We start from the raw sequence: 23,100 nt of genomic DNA on the forward strand, positions 1-23,100 counted from the left end.
CTAGTAAAAAAATTTTATTGGTCTTTTGTTACAGTTCAGCATGTTTCTGTTTCCCTTTAAAAGTAAACCAACATGAGACATTTGTCTGCAAGATGTCTGCTTCCTCTGGTAGTGGCAGTTTACACACTGGATATTTACATTAGAGCAACCATTAACTCAGGCACCATTTTAGCTACAAATATAAAGTGACTGGCTGCCTTGGAAGATTTCTGAGCATTCAGTATTGAAAACTGTGGTGTTTTGTTGACAGACCTCTAGTTTAACCCTTAAGCAATTTTTAATGCTACACTTAAAATCTAAGTAACTGTGTATTGCAAACGAGATGCACAATATTCGTTCAGCATTATAAAGTTTTGGAAGAAGAATTTTCAGAATTCCCCTTTAAAACAAAATTCTTCAGTTGTATTTTGTTCTTGCCCCTCTCAAATTTTCTGTGGGTATTTTTTTTTTTTAGTTAATTTAAAAAAAAAAATCTGATGATTGCTGTCCGTTGGTAAGATGTGCCCTTTTGGCCAGTGGAATTTGTTTTTGAATTTTGTGAAGCAGTGAATAAAATTACAGAACAAACAAGTAAGAGAAAATACAACTGCTTTCTAAATAGCAGTGAGTAAGCTGCTATTTATGTTGGAATTACCTATTCCTATCGGCAATCTCTAATCTGCAGTGTGCATTCTTGTTGACAGTTTGGCTGTTTTCTGTGATTTTCTGTGACTATGTGTTGTGTTTTAGTATACTCTCAGTGTAACCTGCTAATACTCATTGTCTGACCAGCAACTACAGCAGAGCACCTTCCTTAGTGTTACAGATGATAACGTGTCTACTTGAAATACAATTGATTGAACGTGCCACCGTGCTAGCAATATGCACCCCTCAAGTTAATCCTTCAAGACTTGCCATCCTTGCTAGTTAGACACCAGACACCTTCACCATAGTTGCAACAACTTGTCTGCATAGATGAAGCTACTGAGGGGGAAAAAGTTTCACCCTTTACCAATTGTCCCTCTGCAGTTTGATTCAGGGCCCAGTAACGCCAACTGGGCAGTGCTGCTGTCAAGCTCCAGGACACAGCAAGTGTTTTGGCTTCAATGCCGAAAGCCATCCATTAAACTATTGCTTTAAGGGATTGGCCTGGGTGCTTGTTAGACATCTTAATTTTTGTGGTAGAGGATAAAGTAAGAACAAATAACAACCCAAAACCCAAACCTTAAGAAAACTCACTCTAGGGCCTGTTCTGTTTTCACTGCTCCATCCCTACTCGCTTGACTAATTACCATTATGTTTTTATTGTTTTCCTGAGTTGAAGTATAATACATGTTAAAACCCATGCACTTCACAAAGTTCCAATATAACATTTGTGAAACTGGCTAAAGAACTGAATCCTGAGGCAAACAGGATCTATCAATTTTCACAGGAATGGTTGGCAAAGCTATCAGCGTGAAAATGGTTTTCTCACTCTCCCCAAAATGCAAGGAGTGGTAGATTGGTACCAGGGATGTTTTGGAGTTTTGGATGTGTTCGCTTTTTTTAACAGAATTTGCCAACTTGTCCAAAATCAGGACAACATATTGGAAGGAGAGCAGGAGTACTTCGAGGTAAAGAGAAGATAAAAGGGGAGAAGGAATATTGAATTTAATCTTTGAAACTCCCCTACCATTTTCTCTCCAGGGAGTTTACAGTTTCCTGGTACTAACACACCATTTCTGCTCTATGGCATGTTATGATAGAGGCATAGCAGAAGTCGCCACTTCTGGAAGTGCAGTGCATTGACTTGGTGCAGACAAGAGAAAAATACACAGAAGGCTATGACAAAAGTATCTATAGAGCTGCGACTTACTGTTTGCCTACAGTGCTTTTTTCTCTTTTGCTTTAAATCTAAAGATCTTCAACACTTCAATTAAAGAGAGAATAAAATTAAATAAAAATCACTCTACAAATGCATTCCCCAGCCTGTGGCTCCCTTCTGAGGTTGGTGTGGCCTCACCAATGTCGCTGCTGAAGGGCAGATCAACAGTCCTCAGGATCAGTTGGAACTTTGGTCTTTTGTCAGTGCGTTTCCAGAGCTAAACTGTAAGAATGTGCCAAAATGACAATATCCAGGGTCCATGCTGCACAGTGTTACTGCTGTTTGACTCAACCTGCTCTCTAGAAGTCCAGGAATGTGTCAGGGAGGGTAACTGCCCTGAGCATTCAACAAGCAGCTCACCTACACTGAGAACCTGTTGTAGGGTCACCCCAGATCTCCTATAGCTTTAATGTATATCCCACAAACTGGCCTCACCATGTCATCACCATCTGTAACTAGCCAGCACTTTTTCCCTGATTTTTGAAAGTCAAGTGGGAGTTTTGGCTCATAAAAGGGTGTAAGGACAAGGCACAATGTCCTTAAGGCTGTGATGACAACAAATGCTACCTCACAGCTCATGGCTCTGCCCTAAGCATGGTTCCTAATTGCAAACTGTAGTTTCATGTCAGCATCTTAGCGCTCTAAGCTGAACCCCAGTGGACAACACAGTATTGGAAGTTGATCGTGTTGAAAAAAATAGTTGTGTTTCAAGAGACGGTGGTGGTTAACACCCAGCTCTTTCTGAGCACGGTAAGGAGTCGGTCGTGTTGTCAGATCTTCTCATGGCCGCCTTCACAAAGAAGGACTTTCACACTTGTTGCTAAGTTGGGGAAAAAGCTGCCGAGAGTTTTACCTTGCTAATTTTACTTTTTAATAATCCTTTATTTAGCTATCAAAGGATTTTCACCCCAGCATAAGATCACTAGCTTCGAAGAGGCCAAAGGCTTAGATCGAATTAATGAGCGAATGCCTCCACGCAGAGATGTGCCATCCGATGCCAACCTTAACTCCATCAACAAGGCAATCTCCACAGAGACTAATGGCACGGACAGCAACGGCAGTAATAGCAGCAATATTCAGTGACCACTGTCCGGGAGGGGGGTTGAGCTGCAGGGCGCGATGGGGTTGCTGCACATCGGCAGTGGGATGTTCTTGCCTCTGATAATAGCTTACTTGCTCTGGGGGCCAGGTGTTGGATTCAGTTTACAAAAATCATCTACGAAGAGATCGTCAACTTTAATTTGGTGGGAGGGGGGGTGGGGGAGAGACACCTCCTTTGGATATGCCTTTAAATGCTTGTAGAAAAATGAAAGCTCATGCTGGTATATATTGCAAAGTTAGGGGAATGAACATGTTTTCCTACTGCATTGGGAACGTCTAGATATGTTACTGAAAGGCCTTTTATTATGTTACTGGACATGAAAACTTTGTTTAATTTCTTACTAACTATTGTACGTTTACAGTTGCAGCACTCAACATCAACATCGAAACATTTTTAACAAAATGTACAAACTAAATAAGGACTATTTATTGATAATGTTTTGCTACTCTTGTCAGACAATGGCTATGAAATAAATTAGGCAGTCTTTAAAAATATAGAGAAAAAAAGAAAAAAAAAGAATGTTGGAAATTTGTTTAAAATGCCAAAAAAAAGAGAGAGAGAGAGTGAGAGAGAGAGAGAGAGCGCGACAGTTTAATTTTGTACAGATTATGCTTACCTCAGGTTTCTTTAGTGTGCTTCAATGCCCTTCTTTAAATATAACACTTATCTTACTAATTTGGCAGCAATTATCTTTTTCTTTGTTTAAAAAAAACTGGAATAATAACATTTATCTTTTTTTTGCTGTTTATATTTAGGGGGGTTTGGTTTGGGAGGTTTTCTGGGGGTTTTTTTGGTAAATCAAGTCTTGGTTGTGGCTTGCTGAATTTAAATATTTATGAGTGGTGCATTTTTAAGTATAGTGAACAAGACACCATATTAAGTGCAGTGAAAAGCATCTATATTCTGTAAAAATCTGCCTATGCATGTTTTTTAAGAAAAAATGGCTGTATAGGCCTGTATGGGACTGTAATGCGCTTAGTGGTCTGACTTATACTGGAAATGTATGTATACTGGCGTACTTTATATTCTCTAAAAAAAAAAATGCTTAATGCCTTTGAAATTTTGTAATCAAAAAAAAGCTTTGAAAAATCTAAGGGGGAGAGTATTCTTAAAGTTTTTAACATAAGCTTGTCAGTGCACATATAGATGGGTAGCATGTTTAGCAAACCTTGTGAAATTTAAATAAGTTTGTAGTTACATGTGAAATTCTAAATGCATGATAACTGTTAATGTCATAATGGTTTAGTCATTTTGTTCTGTTTTGTCATGTGCCACAAAATGTGTAATTTTTTCACTTTTTTCCCTTTGTATATCAGTTACGGGTTTCAACTGGTTCATTCTCAAAAAGAAAAGGAAACAAAACAAAACAGTCCATTGATATTTTTTAACAATTGTATAAGTGCCCAAGTAATTCACTACAGCCTACAGCCTTGCCTTTGTAATTTGACTTCGAAATGTTGGCAATCAAAGCATGCACTTGTAACAATGAAAGAAGCATTTTATATTACTACTCAATAAAAATGTGCATGAACTTAAGCACTCTTCCCTTTCTTGCTGTCTCAGTCACAGAAGCGCACAGGCACCACGCGTGTGTGTGCTTCTTCTCTCTTTTGCTTTGGACAGGAGAAGACCGTCGGTGTAAGAGAAGAATCACTCACTTCGCATCTCAAGGTCAGTTCTTTACTAAGAAAAACGTTCATTTGTTACCCAGCTGTTTAGGCTACTGAATGTCCGCAGACTTCCCCCAAGTTCTGGTTAGGAAGTTGGGTTTTCACTAAAATGAGTATAGGATGTAATCCACAAACACAGGGAAAACACATGTCCTCTGTGTGCTTTTGCCTTATCTGGAGTGTTTGAAAAGGCCAATTAGTATCATTTACAATGTACCTTTAAGGGGAAAAAAAAAAATCAACAATTTTGGATTTCAAGTGCTCTCTTTTAGTAGAGGTAAACTGTCAAACTGTCTGCTTTCTCATTTTCTCCCTAATGTGCTCAGCATTCTTCCACAGTCCATCATCCTGTGAAGAACTGATGGACAATGCCGAAATGGTGCAATGATGTGGGTATTGCTTTAGTCCTCCTTTCAGGTACCATTATTAAATATAAGCTCAGTGCCTGCTTTCTTATATTTTTCCCACTTTAGCTCTTGCTAATTGTGACAGGTGGCAAAAATAAAGAGTATTAATAATATCTGGGACTAGGAAGCTGGATCCATTTCAGATTTAACTTCTCATTTCAGACTGTGTAGAGATATAGCACAAGGGAGAGACACATAGAGTCTTAACTGTTCATCTGCTCAGTGAAGCTGTTCATCTGACTAATGGGCATGGTCTCTGCGGAAAGGAATGGTGGCAGTTTGCGTGACTGCTTTCCTTGCCCATTCAGCCCTGTGTACGTGCTCACTAAAGAGCTGTAGGTTACCTCAGGTAAGTTTTCCTGTGGGGACGTCTGAGCCAGCGCTCAGCAGGCACCCTGTGCAGCACAGAGCAGCACCATGGGGCAGTACAGCAGCGTGTGTTGTCTGCTTTCATTTGAGTTGGGCCCTGGCAGCTGCACAAACCAATTTGACAGTAAGAAAGGGGCTTTTCTGCTCAGTAGTGACAGTGTGGCATAGGCCTCTCAGTTGGTAGGCTTAACGCAAAAGATGCACGCTACAAATCAGAGGTGGGTTTGCAAATGCCTGTTGTAATTGCCAAAGAGCTTATGGATAAGCAAGGTAGCCCAGGATGAGTAATCCATTAGGAAATGTACAGTGTTTGGTCACAAAGGAGATTTTTGAACTTTTTATAGCTCAGAAGAATGAAAAATATTCTGAGCATGCAAAGTTGCAGTGTGTCCTGGGTGTCCAGATAAAATGGCCTGGCTGTCTTCTGGAGCGAGCCCCACTGTCCTACCGTGGGGCAGTTTCTGGGCTGGCTCCAGGGGATGGTCTGAGCTGTACTCAAATGTTCCCAAAAGGACAAAAAAAATTTCCAAAGGTTGTCTCTTTTCAGGGCATCCAATCTCTTGCAAGTGTCCTTCTTTTTCCTGATGCAGAAGGAGCTGTAGATTAATTTGAAGAAAAACCCCTGGTGCCACTGAAGGCTGAGATTTGGATTTCGTGGCCTCAGTCAGTGTCGTGTCATGCACTGGACTGTGTCTCCCAGTACAGGTTTCTTCCTTCTTATCAGATGTGCTGCCTTAATGCCAAAAATACCATTGGTGCCCACATCAAGATTTACTGTATTTTTTAACCACTTTAATCCCACTGTTTAAGATAGTGTGTTAGATACATGTATTATATTTTATGCACTATCATAATTTTTCTTTTCAACAGCTGTTAAGCATGAAGTGTATTAGCTCTTAGTGTACGTTTTCTGAAGAAGACAACATTCAGATTTTGTCCAGGGTTTCCCCCAGAATTGCAGTACGTTTAGCCCTGCTTAACCTATTGCCAGTATTGCCAGCTGTTGGGAACATATATAAATTCTTTCGGCATTTTCTTAGACAGCCTTTTTTATTGCCAGAGGAGGACCTTCTGGAGCCTCTATTGAAGCATGGGTATAACTTGGATTTCTCCTGAGAACCTGGCCAGCAAAATTGAAAAAACAGAAAACAGGGCTAAAAACAGGCAACAAAAGATGCTGCTTGTTAGTACAGTCCTCATCTCTGTCCTCTCTAGCTTTAGTTTTTAGTTGAAGTGGCATTCAGAGTGTAAAAAACCGTGAAAATTTAGGGACACTTCATAGATTCAAACTGAATTCACAATTTTAGTCCTTAGAAATCAGTTACTCTTCTTTTTTCAAGATACTGTTGCTCAGATTAGTCAGATCCATGAATCTTCCCACTTCTTTCACAAAGAGAGGGATGTGAGAATCAGCTATTCCAAATGTTAAAAAACCACAAGCACCAAAACAACCTTTGGAAAATAGTTTACGGATTGCTTTCTTAGTTGCTTTTGGAATTATGTTTGTTCCCCCTAAAAATAGCTATTTTGGGCATGCAAAAGAGTAAACTTTCTTGTTCTTCCCTGATTTTGGAAAAAATATATCTACATTCACGTGTTTTCATATGTAAATGTTCATACTTGTAGCCGCCTTCATCGGGGTCACAAAAAGGATGAGTTGCTGGAGCTAGAAGTAAGGATTGGGTTTTGAGTCTTGCTGAGCTGACTTTGCAGTATCAAGCCTGGTCAGCATTATAAAATACATGTTTCCTGAGGCTCTGGGGATTTTTTACATTTTTTAAATAACTTGAGAGCAGTTTCAGTTCTACATGCGACACCAGGTTTCATCAAGCTGACAGATAGCTGTGTGCTCTGGGCAGTATTCTGCCACAGCAGATGATTGCAAAGGGAAGGGGCTGCCTTGGCTCTGTCATCCCTGTCAAAAGTTTGGTTTTGGTAAAGTAACTTGGCAAAGAACGTGCTAAAGGACTAATTTTGCTGCTAGTGGGAAGCCTGCAGGCGTGATGACAGACATGACAGTGTCTGCTCCTTTGTGGAGTCCCACTAGTGGCCATCACTTGTTGCTCTGGAGTTTCCCAGGGCCCCCTCTCCCTTTTGGGCAGAGCCTGGTATGGTTGTTTGGTGGAGCTTGGATCTGGGCACCCAGTCAGTCAATCCTTACAGCAGCAAGACTTGAGTGAGAGGTGGTTGTTTCATATTTTAGCCATTACATTCCTAAGGCAGTTGATGTAGACAACCATGCTGTGATCGAGCAAGCCAATTTCTCTCCAACATTTGGGTGTTTTAATAATTTCTTTTGCTTTAAATGAGCAGTTGAACACTGTGACCTGGACTAATTTCCCAGAGTTTTATGCCAGAGGAGCATGTTATGTTACAGAATTGAGACTCACTGAGTCCAGCAGGCACCGCTGGGATCAGCTCCTCCAACCCAGCAGCTCATGCAGGGTCAGCTGGAGCAGGTTGCTGGGGGCCATGTACAGTCAGGTTTTGAGTATCTGCAAGGATGAAGACTCAGCAAGCTCTCTGGGAAACCTGTACCAGTGCTTGACAGCTCTTACAGTAAAAAAGATTTTTTTTTTTGCATTTAAAAATGTGCTGTATTTCAGTTTGTGCCTAATGCCTCTTGTCCTCTTGCCAGGCCTCACCAAGAAGAGCCTGGTTTCTTCGTTTTTGCTCCCCCCATCAAGTATTTATATGCCTTTTCTCTAGGCTGAGCAGTCCCAACTCTCCAAATCTCCTCATAGGCCAGATATTCCAATCCCTTAATCACTTTCCTCGTTCTTTGGTGAACTCACTCCATTATGTCCATGTCTGTCTTGTGCTGGTGAGCCCAGACCTGGTGTCTGGCTGTGTCTCACCACTGCTGAGTAGAGGGAGGGAAAAGTTAAATTACTTGCTCTGGTTTCCTGTATGTGCCCTTAAATTTCTGCAACATATACTGATGCCAGTAATTTAAGGCAAGTGGCATTTCTGGCATTTTAAGTCGAAGAGATGGGAGGAATACCTCAGAAAGTGGAAGAAGCAGAAGTGCGTTGCAGGTGCAGAGCTGAGATACAGATCCAGGAAGGTAAGCGAAAATTAATGCATCACCAGACTGAGAGGACAGAGAAAGATTGGCATAACATTTGTTGCCAAATTTGGTAATAATTTTGACTGCCAAATTATCCAGGTAAGTATCAATTGCAAGAGGGAGGACCCCTTTCACTCTGTCCTCTCCTGTGTTCCACCTGCTGCTGATCCTTCAGAAGATGAAGTCATCAAAAAAGTCTGACCAATTTTGTAGAGGGAAATAGTCCCTCCTTGCATTCAGCTGGCAAGTGGCTGAAGCCCTGAAGCATGTGATTTGTATAAAGTCATTATTGTAGTGCAGATCTGCACGTTATCAGGATATCACGTAAATGAGAGATCTTGTGCCTCCCTGGGGAGGGAGAAGTAACCTTCTGAGGAGGTTGCCTGAGGAGAAGGTAATTTGTTTATCTGTCACTTGGTGGTTTATTGGTTTCAAATAAGCTTTGCACTCAGACTGCATTTTTCTTAGATGAGAAGAGAGCACACTCTGAAGGAATTATGGGGCTGACGCTGTGGCTGAGTTTAAGCAAGGCTGCAGAGCTGATGGATTGAGGAAGCCCTGCAGCTGTGGACCAGGGTGCCAGAGAAAGGAAAGGAATGAGGAGTGGAGCTGGCAGAAGAGAATGGTGTATTTATTTCATTCCTTTCTCAAGGTAGATGGCAGAGGAGATGGTGGTAGCAGTGCTACACTGCAAGTCTGACATGACAAGGTACAGAAGCTGCACCAAGCTGCCAAGGCTTTGGGAGGCCATGACAGAAACTAGGCTGATAAAATTCACCTTAGACTGGATGTGCAATTAAAAATTGTGGTAGAGTTCAGGCTGTGAGCTGAAGGTGGTCATGCATAAAAGGAGAGCATGCAATGGCATGGGAAATGAAGTTTTGGAGGGCAGACCCTGGGACAAGGAGCAGACTGGGACTCACAGCCCTGGCAGAGGAAGAAGCATGGATTGCAGGATTGAGTGCCATATTACATGCTGAAGAGTTGAATCAGTTCAGCTTAAATGCAAGGACGCCTGTTACTAAGGGGTTTGGACCTGATACAAGGGAGTTGCCATGAAGTCAGCTGGCACGGCTAGTCAAAGCCTGGGCTCTCTGTAGGATAAGAGGTCAGGAATTATAAGAACCTTAAATCTCAACTAGCCTTGTAAGGTAGGGCTTGCAACTAGCTAGGCAATGGATGTCTCTAACACAGAATAAGAAAAAGCTAACAAGGAATGGAAAAATGGCCTGTTAGCCAAGTAAGTTGGGGATGGCCAGTAGAGTCTAGGAATACAGTGAAAACCAACACTAGTCCAGCTAAGTTATCTTTGCTGATCATGGTCAAAAAGGAGCAGAAAACTTTTCCAGACACTTGAATAGAAAAAGCAAGGTTAAATAAGTGGAAAATGATGCAACGAGGATAAGGGAGAGGTTTAAAGTATTGGCTAAAGGACTGTGGAAGGAAAGCCAAGAATGAGATTTAGGGTATGGAAACAAGAACTACAGGAGTCAGGACAGAAGCAAATTACGAGTTTAAAGCACTTATTCCAGGAAAATGGAATAGTTTCTTTCCAAATCACAACAGAAAATACTGCATTTGCTTACTTGTCAAATAGCAGTGCTCTTTAACAGCTCTCTGAATGGGTGGTATATTTTGACAATACACTTGGAGAGTATGTAAGTACAGAAGGAGCATATATATAATGAGCAACCACAGGGCCATTGGTCTGAGCATAATCATATGCAAAGATTTAAATCTTGAAGGAACTACTGACCAAAATGGGTGTGAGAGGGGCTGTTCCTACAGTTGTGGTAAACAGATATAAGTTATGATTGTTAGGAACATATACATGAAAGGTAAAGTGGAAAGGAGCCACATGAAGTGAAGATCACAGCTGTCAATGTTGGGAGAGGAAGTTCTGGATAGCGAAAAGGCTCCTCAGATGTAGCAGATAGAAATTTAGCAAAGCAATAAATGTTTATGGAATTTTAAGTAGTTTTACACTTCCATTCTGCATCTGTCTCTCTGTCCACCAACTTTCCATGGGATACTAGGATTACTGGGAGGGATCATGATTACTGGGGAAGATCACTGCTGGAGGGAGCTCTTTCCATGTTTCTCCACCTGTTCTTCTGAATTTTCTTCCCCTCTTGTCCCTTTTCTCTCCCTTGTTCTTTTGCTGTATCACACCCGCCGTTGTGCCATTGGTTCCTCTTCCCAGATCCCCTGGCACTGCCAGCTGCCTGCTGGGTGGACAAACACCGCTGCCAGCCCTGGTTTGGGGCACCCATCTCCAGGCATGGAGAAGGTATGGAGCAGCAGAGTCCCAAGAGAAGCCTGACTGCTCCAGAATCACACCTCCTTGTGACCTCGGGAGTGTCCTTGCCTCAGTTTCCCCATGCAGGTGTGATTACCCCCACACTGATTGGAGCTAGATGCCCACATTTCCGGGCAGCTGCTATTCAGAAAAAAACAGAATAAAACCTAAGGAGTTCCACGGAGACTGGCCCCAAGTGCAGGAGCATCACCAGCAGACTGCTGGCTCAAGCTTCTTGTTCCTATTAACAGACTCAGGAGTGTTCTTGGGAATAGGTGGTGGTAGGAAAACACTGATATTTGTGGGGAAGGGGTGACTTGGCAGGAAAATAAATCATTTTTTTTCCCTTAGGAGCTAAGGAAATAATATTGCTAACAGAAGTTTTTACAAATCTAGTGAAAAGCACTGATATTGCTGCAGAAGTAGGTTGGCATCAGTAAGTGATAGTACTGATCCTTGCTGAGGAGCTGGTGGGGAAAACAAACAGAGGGATCATCTCTGGATAGCGGGAGAAGAGGGGCTTCTGGTCATTTCTGCCTCTGTGGGGCTGTTTTAGTTACAGTGGAGAAAGAAATAATGGTCAGTTTTCCCTTCACTATCTTCCAGCAAAGTTTCTCTTGGCCCTTTCACCCCTACAGCTTTTTCTTATAAGGAGTGATTCATGTGTGTGCTTGCATATGGAAATAGATTTGCAAGACTTGCCAAACAACGCACCTCCTAAGAGCACAGCTGGGTGCTGACACGGCAGTGTTTCCCGCAGTCCAGAAAGTTAAATCCAGAAATAACCTCCCATCTCTAACAGCTCGATGACTCATGCAAGCTTTGGAGGGGGTGCAGGGATTCCCATCCCCAGAAAGCCCCGCTGCTGCTGCCGGGGGGCTCAGGGAGGGCTCAGGTGCCAGGGAAGCAGCTCCTGTCAGAGCCCACACCAGGAGATGCCATCCAGCCCACCAAGTCAGAGCAAATTGCTTCGGGGGGGGCCAAGAGTTCTACATCCAAAGGGGTATAAAAGCAGGCATGCCCTGGCTCAGGCTCCCTTGGGATGTGTGTCTTCAGCTTCCTGAAGGGGAATGGGGAGAAAGATGTCAGTACTCATGGTCCTGATTCACCCAGCTTCCCAGCCACAATTCCCACTGTGGCTGGCTGGCAGCTCCTAAATTACATGTCTTCTGCTAAACCATGGAAGCCATCATGTGGCTTGTTAGAAACTCAAGAGGTTCATCCTTGTGAATGAATACCCCTGGGGTGGTCTTCTATAATGGGTGAAAATATGTGCTATGATATCTAGTGGAAGGTGTCCCAGGCCATTCTGTGATTCTGTGATCTACAGTGAATTATTCTATTAAGATATAAATAGCCATTAAGATAAAGATATCCATGCAGTAGCTACAGAGTACAGAGTTATTCTGCACTGCCTGGAATTTCTTCCTGGGTTGGTCTTTGGCATCTTTACTCCTGTGCCAGTCCTAGAGTATGAAGATTTAAATAAAACTATCTATGGAACTGCTTTACTTTTTCCTCTTCTTATGGATTGTGCTTTTATTGTTGTTTTTAAACACAGTTAACCCAACTGAACCTTTGTATTTAGTGCATCAAAATTACTCCTAGCTCCTCACGGCTTTATCAGGAGTGTGAATGTAGCGTCAGCACAGGCTCTGCCTCCAAGGAGATATATAGATAGAAATATAGAGATATATATATGCTAACTAGCATGGGTATTTTTGGGAGAGAATATGATCTTTTTTCAGCATTTAGATTGCCTTGTTATCAAACAGGCATCAAGAGACATGATATAAAAGTGGGACATTGCCATGTCTGCCTTCTTTTCCCCCTCCCTGTCCGCATGTCTAATCTGGCCCTTCCTCCAGGTGTCTTCACTGCCCTTTCCTAGAAAGACCGAGCAACTTTCTACCCACTCTCTGGGAAAGCTGAAGCACGGAGATGACTCAATGATGGCTTAAAGCCTCTCAGCCTGTGTGTAACAATAGCACTAACACTAAGAGCACCTGCAGCCTGTCCCTGCTGCTGGCACTGGTGGGTGCAAATCCCACAGCTCCGGGTCCAAGAGGACTGGGGCTGGGAGGGATAACTGCAGCTCACTGACCTAAAATTTCTCAGGAATCAGAGCACAACCCAGCAAACAGCACTTTTGAGCTGAAAAGTGTATGCCTGGGTAACATTATTGTTATTTTTCTTAGTGTTCCTGGCATGGCAGCCTTTCCTGTCCACACCATACTTCCTTCAGCTGAAGCAGGAGGATAGAATGACCCTGTATATGTGAGGATGTACTTTGGAGGAGCCAAAACCAGCAGCCAGGCTGTGAGCTTGCCTGGTTGAAGCACACTGCATGTATTTGCAGGAAACCCAAACCTGCGGAGCTCAGCAGGGCTGCTCGGTCAGCATCACATCAGGATGGATGAGAGCCCATCAGGATTCACATCAGGTTGATGAGACCCCATGTGCTATGGTGAAAATATTCTATGCAGTCCAGCAAACTTTGCCAAAGCATTCTTAGGAGAAGGGAGAGATACAGCACGGAGCAGCAGGACAAAAGGATATCTGGGCTACTTAGAGCTGGAAGGGAGTTTTAGGTAATATCATTAACTGTATAATTTATTTTTTTTTTAGTGAAGCTTGTGGAGGAAAATCTTTGTATCTAATGGAATAACTGTCATTATTTCCTGGCTTTTAAATATTTCCAGTCTCCTACGGTATCACATGTACTGGAGAGGTATCAGGGATTGCCTGTTTGCAAGGGCATTGAAAGGCCAAGGCTCAGGGAATGGAAGGAAATAAGAGAGGAATGAGAAAAAGTATGATTTTTAATAGCAGAAAATGCATTTTTTTTTCCAAAATGCCTTTTTTTATTATCAAAAAGATTAATTAAGGATAAAAATCCCTGAAATATGGATCATTTGAAAGAGATCAGCTGGGAATGAAGCTTTAGCAAAATTGTCAAAAGACTAAACACATCATTTATCTCTGCGACACAGCTGAGGTGCAACAAAAAAATGCATTCTGCTGAGCACTGAAAAGTAAATTAAGTTATGCTTGTGTGAGCATTTGCACATCATTTGAATAAAACCCTGGGGGTTTGTAATTGGATTGGGTACTAAACTCTTTGGGATGGCTGTTGCAGGATGGGCTTGCCTGGTGCAGTCAGTGGATTGCAGTGGATACACCCATAATGGCTGCCAGGAACCAAGGGATGTGATGGCTTGAAAATCATGGTCCCTGGAAGGGTTCAAAAGCTGTGTGGATGTGGCACTTGGGGACATGGCTTAGTGGTGAACACGGTGGTGCTGGGTTAGCAGTTGGACTCAATGATCTTAGAAGTCTTTTCCAACCTTAATGATTTCTGCTGGTCCCCCAGACTTCCAGGTCTTCAGTGAGGTCCTTGTCCTCCTCAAAAGCTGCCACCACCCCTAGTGACATGCAGGGTGGTTGGTGGCTGTGCAGCTGCCTGATGCCTCCCACAGCCCTCTCCCCTTTCCTTCCTGGAAAGCTGCGATTTTGCAGAGTGTAGCTCAGAGCAACAAAGGTTTGCAAGGTACATCATTCAGTGGGGTCCCTGTGAACACCTTCCCTGAAAGGAATTGCTAGGAAGAGAAAGGGGACAGTAATTCCTTTCTCCTCTTCCTTTTTTCATGCCAGACAATTCGTTCGAACAAATAGCAAAAATATTCAGAAGGGCCAAACTATTTACAGTCACAGCCCATAGTCCTGCTCTGTGGTGGCCCCCAGTAACAAACTCGTGGTGTTGTCACCCTCTGCCATGCAAGGTTTGGAGCATACGGGCCTGTGCATCCCTACCTATGTTTAAGCGAAACCCGTTGCCATGGTGACAGCAGGGCTTTCTAAATACGGCCTGTGGTGCCCAAAATCGCGTGGGTGGTAACTGCTGAGGTGTGTGCAGGGTCCCTGCCGACACTAGAAACCTACTGATGGGGCTCACCAGGGGAGAAAGCGTTTGTGCTGGTGAGGGAAGGAACCCCTGAACTGATGGTGGTGTTAATTATGGATTGCTGATTTTTATCTTCTGCAGCTCCCATGTGCTACCCACGATGTGCAGGCTGGCTCTGGGACCCTGTGCAGCAGCTGATAAGAGGCTGGAGTGGATTTATCTTACAAGTACAGGGAGGGATTTGCAGCGTTTTCACTCCTTGACGTGGCAGGGTTCCTTGCTTAAAGCGACATCACTATTCCCATGCTTATCTGTGTGGGGCTGCACGGAGGTAGGGCGAGATTACACCTGATACAATTATCAGTCTTGTAATTACAAGCAACAGCCCCAGACACCCTCTTGGGTTTGCCGTACAAATCTAGTAAGAGTCAGGCACGGGAGTATTATGGGCTAAGGAAACCTGTGTTTGCCAGACCTTTTCCTGCACCCTTCAGTGAGAACTGTGGTGTGAAATGGAGCAATGTGTGTGAAGCTGAAGGGCTGGCTGTGCATGTGTCCACCAGCCTCTGCAAGGCACTATTCCAGTAAAGAGAGGCAGGAGGTTCACATGTTTGCATCCCAGTGATGCTCATCTCTCCCAAGCGCAGGGCCAGCATTTGCTCACAGGAGGTGAGAGCTTTTCCGTGCTGTCTGCCCATCTGCACAGCTTTCACGCTGAGCTAGGGCTTGTTGGAGCAGTAGGACGTTGAGTCCACAGTGCCCCCAGCTCCCTACGGCAGCCTGGGCTTTCCCAGCTCTGGTCCTGGCTGTGCCATGCCAGGAAGAGCCTCATGAGGATCGTGCACCCACTTCACCCCATCAGTCTGCTCCAGCATTCCCAAAAAGACTTTGGTTTCAATGAGAATTAGGAAAATAACTAGAACCTTTTGTTCCTAATGCTGCAAATCATAGGAGGAAAAAAAAAAAAGATAAAAGAAAGATGGAAAAACCTTATTCCGAACTAGTTGGTGAGATCCCCCCCTCAGTCTGGGCAGCTTCCCCCCACAACTGATTTCAGAGCAAGGCTCCCCACAGTGTGGGGCAGGATATGGGAATCTGGCCCCCACTGACAAAAAGTTCCCCTCAGATTTTTGAGCCAGCAAGGCTGCTCAGCAGGAGCAGGAGCTCAAGCTGTGGGATAAGATGGAGATGGAGCATGTAGGGAGGGGGTGCGAGGTGACGGTTCCCCCTGGCCTCACAGCAGAAGGAGAAGAAGGGAATACAGCAGAGGTCACAGCTCCCGCTTGAGCTGTCTCCCAGAACTTCACAGCCTCTTGGAGCAGTCGAAACCTTTCTAATACAGATTTCCTGAAAAATGACAAATAGCTCATATTTGAGGTATGAGGCCATGGAGAGAAAAAAGGGCAAGGAGTGAGAAATATGATGCTGCAAAATTTCCAGAAGCCATTGGAGCTGATACATAACAAACCTAGAAGCAAAGGCAGAGAGGGAGAGAGGAAGAGTGTGGGGCAGCCCTTCAATGGACAGCTGCTTGCTAGAAAAACAGGAGAGGAAAGGGGGGCAGGGCACACCAGTTTTGCAGATGAAAAAAACCATATACATAGAGACAGTCCAGCAACAGGAATTATTCAGATGGTATAAGGCCATCGGGGACATCCTCCCTTGGCAAACTGCTCCTGTTCAGGACTGATGGCTTCTGTGCTGGATCTGGTCTCCAGGTTGGTCCAAGGCACTTGGCCAAGTGTGGCACGTGGGGCTGGGGCTGAGCTGTAGCTGGTAGCATCCAAGGGGGCAGAGAAGAATTTGGTGAGAATCGGGGAGGGAGCCGGGAGGTTGGGAATCACACATCATCCTCGTTTCCATTTCACAATGGAGGCGAGGAGGTGGCTTTTGGAGCTTGGAGGTGGTTGTACTTTTGAAGTACTGAGTGAAATGTGAAAAATAAAATTGTTCCCTGTCCTACACCCTCAGAATGATTTATGTTGGTATGTAATCCTGCTTGTGTTTCCCTGCCCACTGCGTTCTGGGTTTTCTTTGTGCTTTTGGAAGCAGTGGGAAAGCAGCACACTGCTAATTAGAACCCAGGGCTGTTTGGACACAGAACTGGGGAGAGAGGTGAAGAGAAATAAATAAATAAATAAATGAAAAGTCCTATTGTCACCTGCGAATATGGGTGCACTCTTTGCAAAGCCCACCAACGTGTTTCCAGGGAGATGGGAAGTTCTTTGTAGCAATTTATTGAAGTCTGTCTGGCTCATGGTTTGACTGGTGGCATTATTTGGGCTCCACCATTTGCATGGCTGAGACAAGCTAAAATGTGTTGGCCTCAGGGGTCTTACTGCTGTGCTTTTCTGGGGACATCTGCGTGGCCAAGGCGGTGCATCCACCCCAGCCCTGTGGGGACAGTAGGTGGTTTTTGAGGCTAGCACTGGTTACAGAGCAGGACAGGACAGGTGGCTGCTGCTGTCATGCCCAGGGCAGCACAGTGGGGTGAGTTTGCTTTTTTTGAGTTTGGCATGGATGTTTGCTTTTATGAGAACTGTATCTTATGAGCTCATGTTTAAACTTCCAGGCTGTCTTTGCATTCACATCCTATTGGGCTGCACAGTTATATCCTTGATTAAAAACTAATGTGAAGGCACCTGGGTTGCCTCTGGGTAAGGACACAAACCTTGATAACAGGAGCGTGGGGTTGAAGGGAGAAGTGGCGGACACATGCATCCCCAGATGCTCCTTTTGCTTCCTCCACACGCACGCCTGGCATGGGCTGGTGGGACTGGGAAGAGGAAGCTGTCAGTGGATACAGGCAGGATCTGGTGCTGCCCGTTTGGTTCCCACTGCTAGTCCATTAATTAATAAAGCTTTCTGGCACCTTATCAGATCCACCATTTCAGTCAGTTTAGGCTCCCTGCAGCCAAGTCATCTGTGACAGTTTTTATTGACTTTTCTTTCTGGCTGAAGGTCCCTCAGCAGGATGTCTCAGGCAAACTGTTCTCAAAATGGGGGTCACCATGTTTTCCCTGCCTTGCAGGTCTGTTTGGCTGAGCTCTGCATTATCTTCTTGAGCCCATCACCTTGGCATGGTTCAAAGCAGTTGTGCAGTAGCCAGCTGCTGGCAGGACTTTTCCTCCTGGGGTAGGTTTTTATGCTTTGTCTCAGGTTTTGTGGGGGCTTGGTGGGGTTTTGGTTGATATGGGGTTTTGATAGCCTAAAGAGCAGGAGATGGTTTCAAATGAAAGGAAAGCTTTGCAATGTGGCTCTTCAGGCAGAGGCAGATGGCCCAGCAAACTGTGCAGCTGCAGGGCAGCCTTTTGGGAGACAAATTAGGAAAAGATCCCTGGAGGCAGTGAAGGTATCCATCCTTGACATGCTCCTCCTGTAAGCTCCCCTGTTTTTCCTCAGGAGCCCCTGTGAGGTAGACGAGCAGTCAGTCTGTCAACCCTACTGGTTCTGCTTCCAACCCCTCTGGAGCAATGGTCCCCCCCATGCCCTCCCTGTCCAGGACACCCAGGAGGGAGCTGGTTTCATTTAGCTGTTGTGCAGCTGTATCTCACAGTGGTGAAATCCATGAATTATTAGCAAGAAAGCAGTGCCTTGTCAGGATACCTGCAGCCATTCTGCTGCAGCCTTTCCCAGACAGAGTTAATTGCTGAAAAAATTTAGGGGGATTCTTCGGCTCCTCAACTCCCATCATGTTGTGCTTGCTTCTCCTGGCTCCACCCTTTGGCTGGCGATGGCCTAACATAGTAACTAGAGAAATACTTAGGGATTAATTAATTTAATCCAACCTCTGCTGAGCTGGAGCCCTGGTGACTGCTTTGCAGCACTTGTGCACAGGGTCACATCCACAAAAGTGGCTGGTGGATGAAGGGAGAACATGCATTCCTGATGCTCTTTCTGTGGGACAGCGTCTGCTCCCTTCCCTCTATCAGGGGGCATAACCAGCCCTTCACAAGGGTTCTGGGGCTGATGGAGCTTCTTCCACACACACTTTCCCCCACGCCTGCTAGCTCTTGTAGAAACAGTTCATTTCTTTAGCAAGGAGATGTGCAAAAGCTAAGCCACACAGTAGCCTGAGAAGCCAGCGCACCTTGGGAATGTGCCGGTGATGTCCATTTCCGTTTCTGCCTCCATCCCAGCTCCAGAGGGAGCTTGGGAGCTGGTACCTGGTGGCACCCAGTGCCTCTGATGCCCTCTGACACCTAGTGGCTGTATAAACCGGTCTGCACAGGGATTAATTTAATCCCAAAAGTTTTGACCACAGTTCATGTAAATACCTGCTCTTGTTTTAGTGATCACTAGGGACCTCCCCACACACAGGTGCATGAAGCTGACCCTTCCTGTTAACTGTGTCTAAATTTTCCCTGTAGGAACATAAAGGAGATGTGATGACCACCAGCCCATAGCCCTAAGGCATCCTTCCCATCCATCTGCACAGGAAGGGAAGCCTTTTGCCTTCAGTTCGTGTTTGTTTCACAACAAACCTCTGATCTCCACCTCTGATCTCTCTCTGTGTTGGCCTCTCCACCCTGCAGCCATGGTGCTGTCCTGGGGGAGCTGCCACAAGAGCCCTGCCTTTGGGAGTGATGCTGCTGCCCTGACAGCCCAAGGTGAAGCCAAAAGTGAAGTCTTTGACTGCCATGCAATGAATAAAATGAAAAAAAAAAAGAGGAAAAAACCTCTCATCCTGTTTTTTAAAATGGAAATAATTTCTTTTTTTAATCTTCAGAAGACAGAGCATTGTGAAGTGTTAGATCACTGCTCCTCCATCGGCCTTTGTCTTTTCAGAGCAGAAGGATGTTAGAGGAGAGAAATGGAAGTCAGTGCTTGGGTTTTTCAACTGGAAATGGAAGAGCAAAGAGCCCAAATCCCTCCAACCTTTGACATGTAAAGTTATTCTTTCCACATCAGAAAATCTCAGAGGGCTGAAACTACCAACATTTATGTTCATTAATGTTGTTACTAACTACTTGTCTTCCATTAGGTATTAAAAATGCACTCAAGGCTCACCCTTCTGCAGTGTTTGATTCAAGGAAGTGTCACTCCTCGCTTTCCAAACCCTGCTTTTTCCTATGGCCCAGGAGCATCGGCAAGTTGTCCTCATCTCAGCTGTGCTACTACAGGATCTGGTCTGAAGAGTTTCCATGCAATCACACTCAATGCAAACCCAGCATCTCTTCTCCTGCTCTCTTTCTCGTTCTCCTATCACTGACCATCTGGTCCCACACATCTCAACATGCAGGACAGACCACACACACATCCAGAAGTATGACCTGGGGATTTCCAAGCAGTTAGATAATACTGAGTTTACCTTCAAAAGCAAATTACCATGATTTAAAAAAAAAATACAAATTTGCCTTGAAACCTACAGATTTATATTCTATAAAGAAACTCAGGGATTTAGTTAACTTGTGTGGGAAAAAAAAAAAAAAACAAGGGGAAAAAAACCCTGCTGCAAGCAGTATTAGCTGCCAAAACCATAATTGTGCAAAGCTGGAAATCCCTTGCTCAGCTGAACCTAGCACACTGGTATAGCATCTTAAATGAATTAGCTGGCATTGGAAAGCTAGCGTTTCTTATAAATAATAAACCAAACATTTTTTTCAAGTCATCCTGACAGTTTTCCTGGAAATCTGCAAATACAATACTTATGTTAACCAGCTGTGTCATCTGGATCAGCGTTTTAGTTTTTCAATGGTGAGTTAGAAAAGGTAACATCTGTAAAGCAGCATAATTTATATAGATTATAAAATACTGCCTCTAATGCTGAAATACATCAGCTATGAGGTGATAATTTAAAAGTCATTATCCCTGTAATTTATGGGTATGTTCATATCACATAGCAATTTATTCTGTTATTTTGCTGCTTTTCTTGTTGTTGTTTGGCTTTTATTTTTCCATGTTAGTCTTTTATGCATAGAAAAGTTATTTAGCTGCCTGCCCAAAAGCCAGGACACTTGTGCATGCCGTGGGCAGAATTCCTTGGTCTGTGCTTTGGGATGATCCCAATTGCTCCCATAGTCCTGGGTGCATTCATAATTGTTAAGACCAGACAACAAAGGAGACACAGCAGTGTGATCATCGTGTTTACTGAAGGAAAACTGTTTGGTGTTCTCATTCTTCCAACTCTTTTTAGGCTGCAAGGAGTGAGACTGTTTTGCTAGCATGGCTTTTCTTAAGGGAGATACTTCTGCTGCCCAGACCTTTGGTACTCTTGTGTGCCTTCTGCAATCACTGGGCCTTTCAAATTTCATGCATTGGGTAGCGACAAACTTCCCTAAACTCCCTCCTCTTGTCTGAGACTTACGAAACCCCAAGAAGAGCCTTTGTGATGAATGCTGCTCGTGGTTTGTTTCTCCTTCTCTGTCTGGTAGGAGAAGTGTCCTCCAGGGTATGCCCCATCCTGAGTAACTCCATAAACCCATCCCTCATGTCTGTGTGACTCAAGATAGCAGGGCTCAACAGATAACAGGGCTGAAGAAATAGGCACAGAAGAAAAATGCCAAAAAGGCCCACAGCGTGGCTTGGTCAGGCTCACCATCTGGCTCTCTGATCTCTAGTCTTCTCATCAAGAGCAGTCCCATGGCCAGATAAAGAGGTCCCAGGGCAATATGTGGTTTCCAGAGCCCAGCTGGAACCTGGTAGTGTTCAGACAGTGAGATCTTTAAATCTGGAGACAGGAAAAGCTGGCCTTGGAGAGAGATGCCCCAGAGCAAAGCATCAGGCTTATTTGCAGCATAGTGAAAGGGAAAACCTGGGAAGATGGGCACCCTGCAAGGGAAGAGGCAATGTCTGGGTAACAGCAAGGCCCTACTAAGCAACATGGATTTTGATCCCCAAAAGTACATAAAATAAAGGCTATTTAAAAGCAAACACCCGAAAAATGCTGAAAATATTAATGTCTTTCTTCTCTGTTTTTTTTTTCAAGGGATGGCAGATTGTGTGTTGCAGACCAGAGGATTCGTAAGTGTGCCCAAGGAGATATGGAAGCTCCTGTGAACTTCTGATGAGCTATGAGATTACAAGATGTTGAGGCATCAGATGACATTGTAAAAAGTAAGTACATTTGCTGGCCATTTAACACAGATCAGATCACAAAATTCACATATGAGAAAATCCTTTGGGGTCTTAAAGTGGTTTCCAGGCACAGGTGCTGAAGATGGGCTTGTTTGCCCAACATACCAGCCAGGAACCTGAAATGGAAACAGAAATTTCAGTGATCTTCTCCACACAGATAAACCCCAGTGTTGTTTTGTGTTACTGGAGGGATTCAGTGTATTGCTGTCACTTTTTATGGTTTTGCTAGAAAAAAGGAAGGAAAAGCCAGACTGTACATATTGAGGAAGTCAGCCATTGGAGGATCCTGAGGACAGGCCTGTTCAGCTGTCACTGCTGGAAAACAAAGCATCTCACTGAATTGCAAAGGTTTTTGGAGGGAATAAAAAAATAAAATTAGTTCAGTGAAAAGTAGTATTGTGTTTGCCTTCGCTGTGTCCAGAGGGAAGTCAGTCCACTGCTGGGATCTGCCTCAGCTTCTCTAGGAGACTGACATCCCTGACAGAAGAGAAAACAGATTATTCAATTTGCTATTCAAAGCCTTAAACCTAGCCAATATCCTCTTGTGTGGTGCTGGAGAAGGAAATAAAGGGTAGAAGAAGTGGAGGAGCAGGTCTCCTGCTGGAGATCATACAGGGCCCTTTACTTTGCCAGAAGAGCTTAATGATAGCTGTTAGTAACCATGAAAGATTTAAATTTAATTCCGTACCCACGTACATTGTCACCACTCAAATTAGAACAGCTATCCCACAGCGACATGAGAAATCACAGGGTTTTAAAAATACATGGTAATTAAAACTATTAGAAAAATTAAACATTTTTATAGCCTCGTTTTCCCAGTTCTCCGGTGGGTTTATGGTATTGGTAATTTAAGCTGGGGGGGCGGGGAGAAAATACATGTATCTTGGAAAGTTAATTTGGGGCTGAAGTGAAGGAATCCATCCTATGTTATGAAAATTGTCAGCAGCTGCAGCTGAAGGAAGCAGAAACTGCTCTATCCCACTTGTCATACAACTGTCCATATGGAAACACTTATTTGGGAAGAAGTAATTGAGAGCCTTAATATGAAAATAATTTCATTTCGCCTCTGAATCAAAAGGTCTTTCTCCTTCAAGTTGAAAGTTTTACATTAAATAGTAACAAAAGAATGAAAGCAATTTCTGCTGACTATTCATGGTTGCCCACGAAGGCACCAGGAAAAAGCATTCCCAAGAGTTTGCAGTTGTGGGAGGATGTGTGTCCAGGGCAGGGGGCTCCCGGCCTCATGGAAGGCAACTGGACCCCGTCAGGGCTGAGATCTCAGGCACCAAGTCATCCTGGTTCAAATAATTTGAAAATGAAAAATCAGTTTCCAGAGCAAAGAAGGAAAGAAAACTGGTT

The 23,100-nt window shown here is 44.1% G+C and overlaps 1 protein-coding gene across 3 annotated transcripts in view; it reads left to right on the plus strand.

The window, feature by feature from the left end:
* PPP3CA (protein phosphatase 3 catalytic subunit alpha) overlaps positions 1-4,481 on the plus strand; it is a 184,629-nt gene extending 180,148 nt beyond the window's left edge. For all 3 annotated transcript variants that reach the window (XM_027677139.1, XM_027677140.1, XM_027677141.1), the window contains one exon: positions 2,733-4,481. In XM_027677139.1, the coding sequence (XP_027532940.1) occupies positions 2,733-2,926 (194 nt within the window). In that variant the 3' untranslated portion in view covers positions 2,927-4,481. The remainder of the gene's footprint in view (positions 1-2,732) is intronic.
* The last annotated feature ends 18,619 nt before the right edge of the window (positions 4,482-23,100 follow it).

This window comes from Neopelma chrysocephalum, unplaced genomic scaffold (assembly GCF_003984885.1).
Source record: "Neopelma chrysocephalum unplaced genomic scaffold, ASM398488v2 Primary Assembly neopelma1_42b, whole genome shotgun sequence".
In the NCBI taxonomy this organism is placed as follows: Eukaryota; Metazoa; Chordata; class Aves; order Passeriformes; family Pipridae; genus Neopelma; species Neopelma chrysocephalum.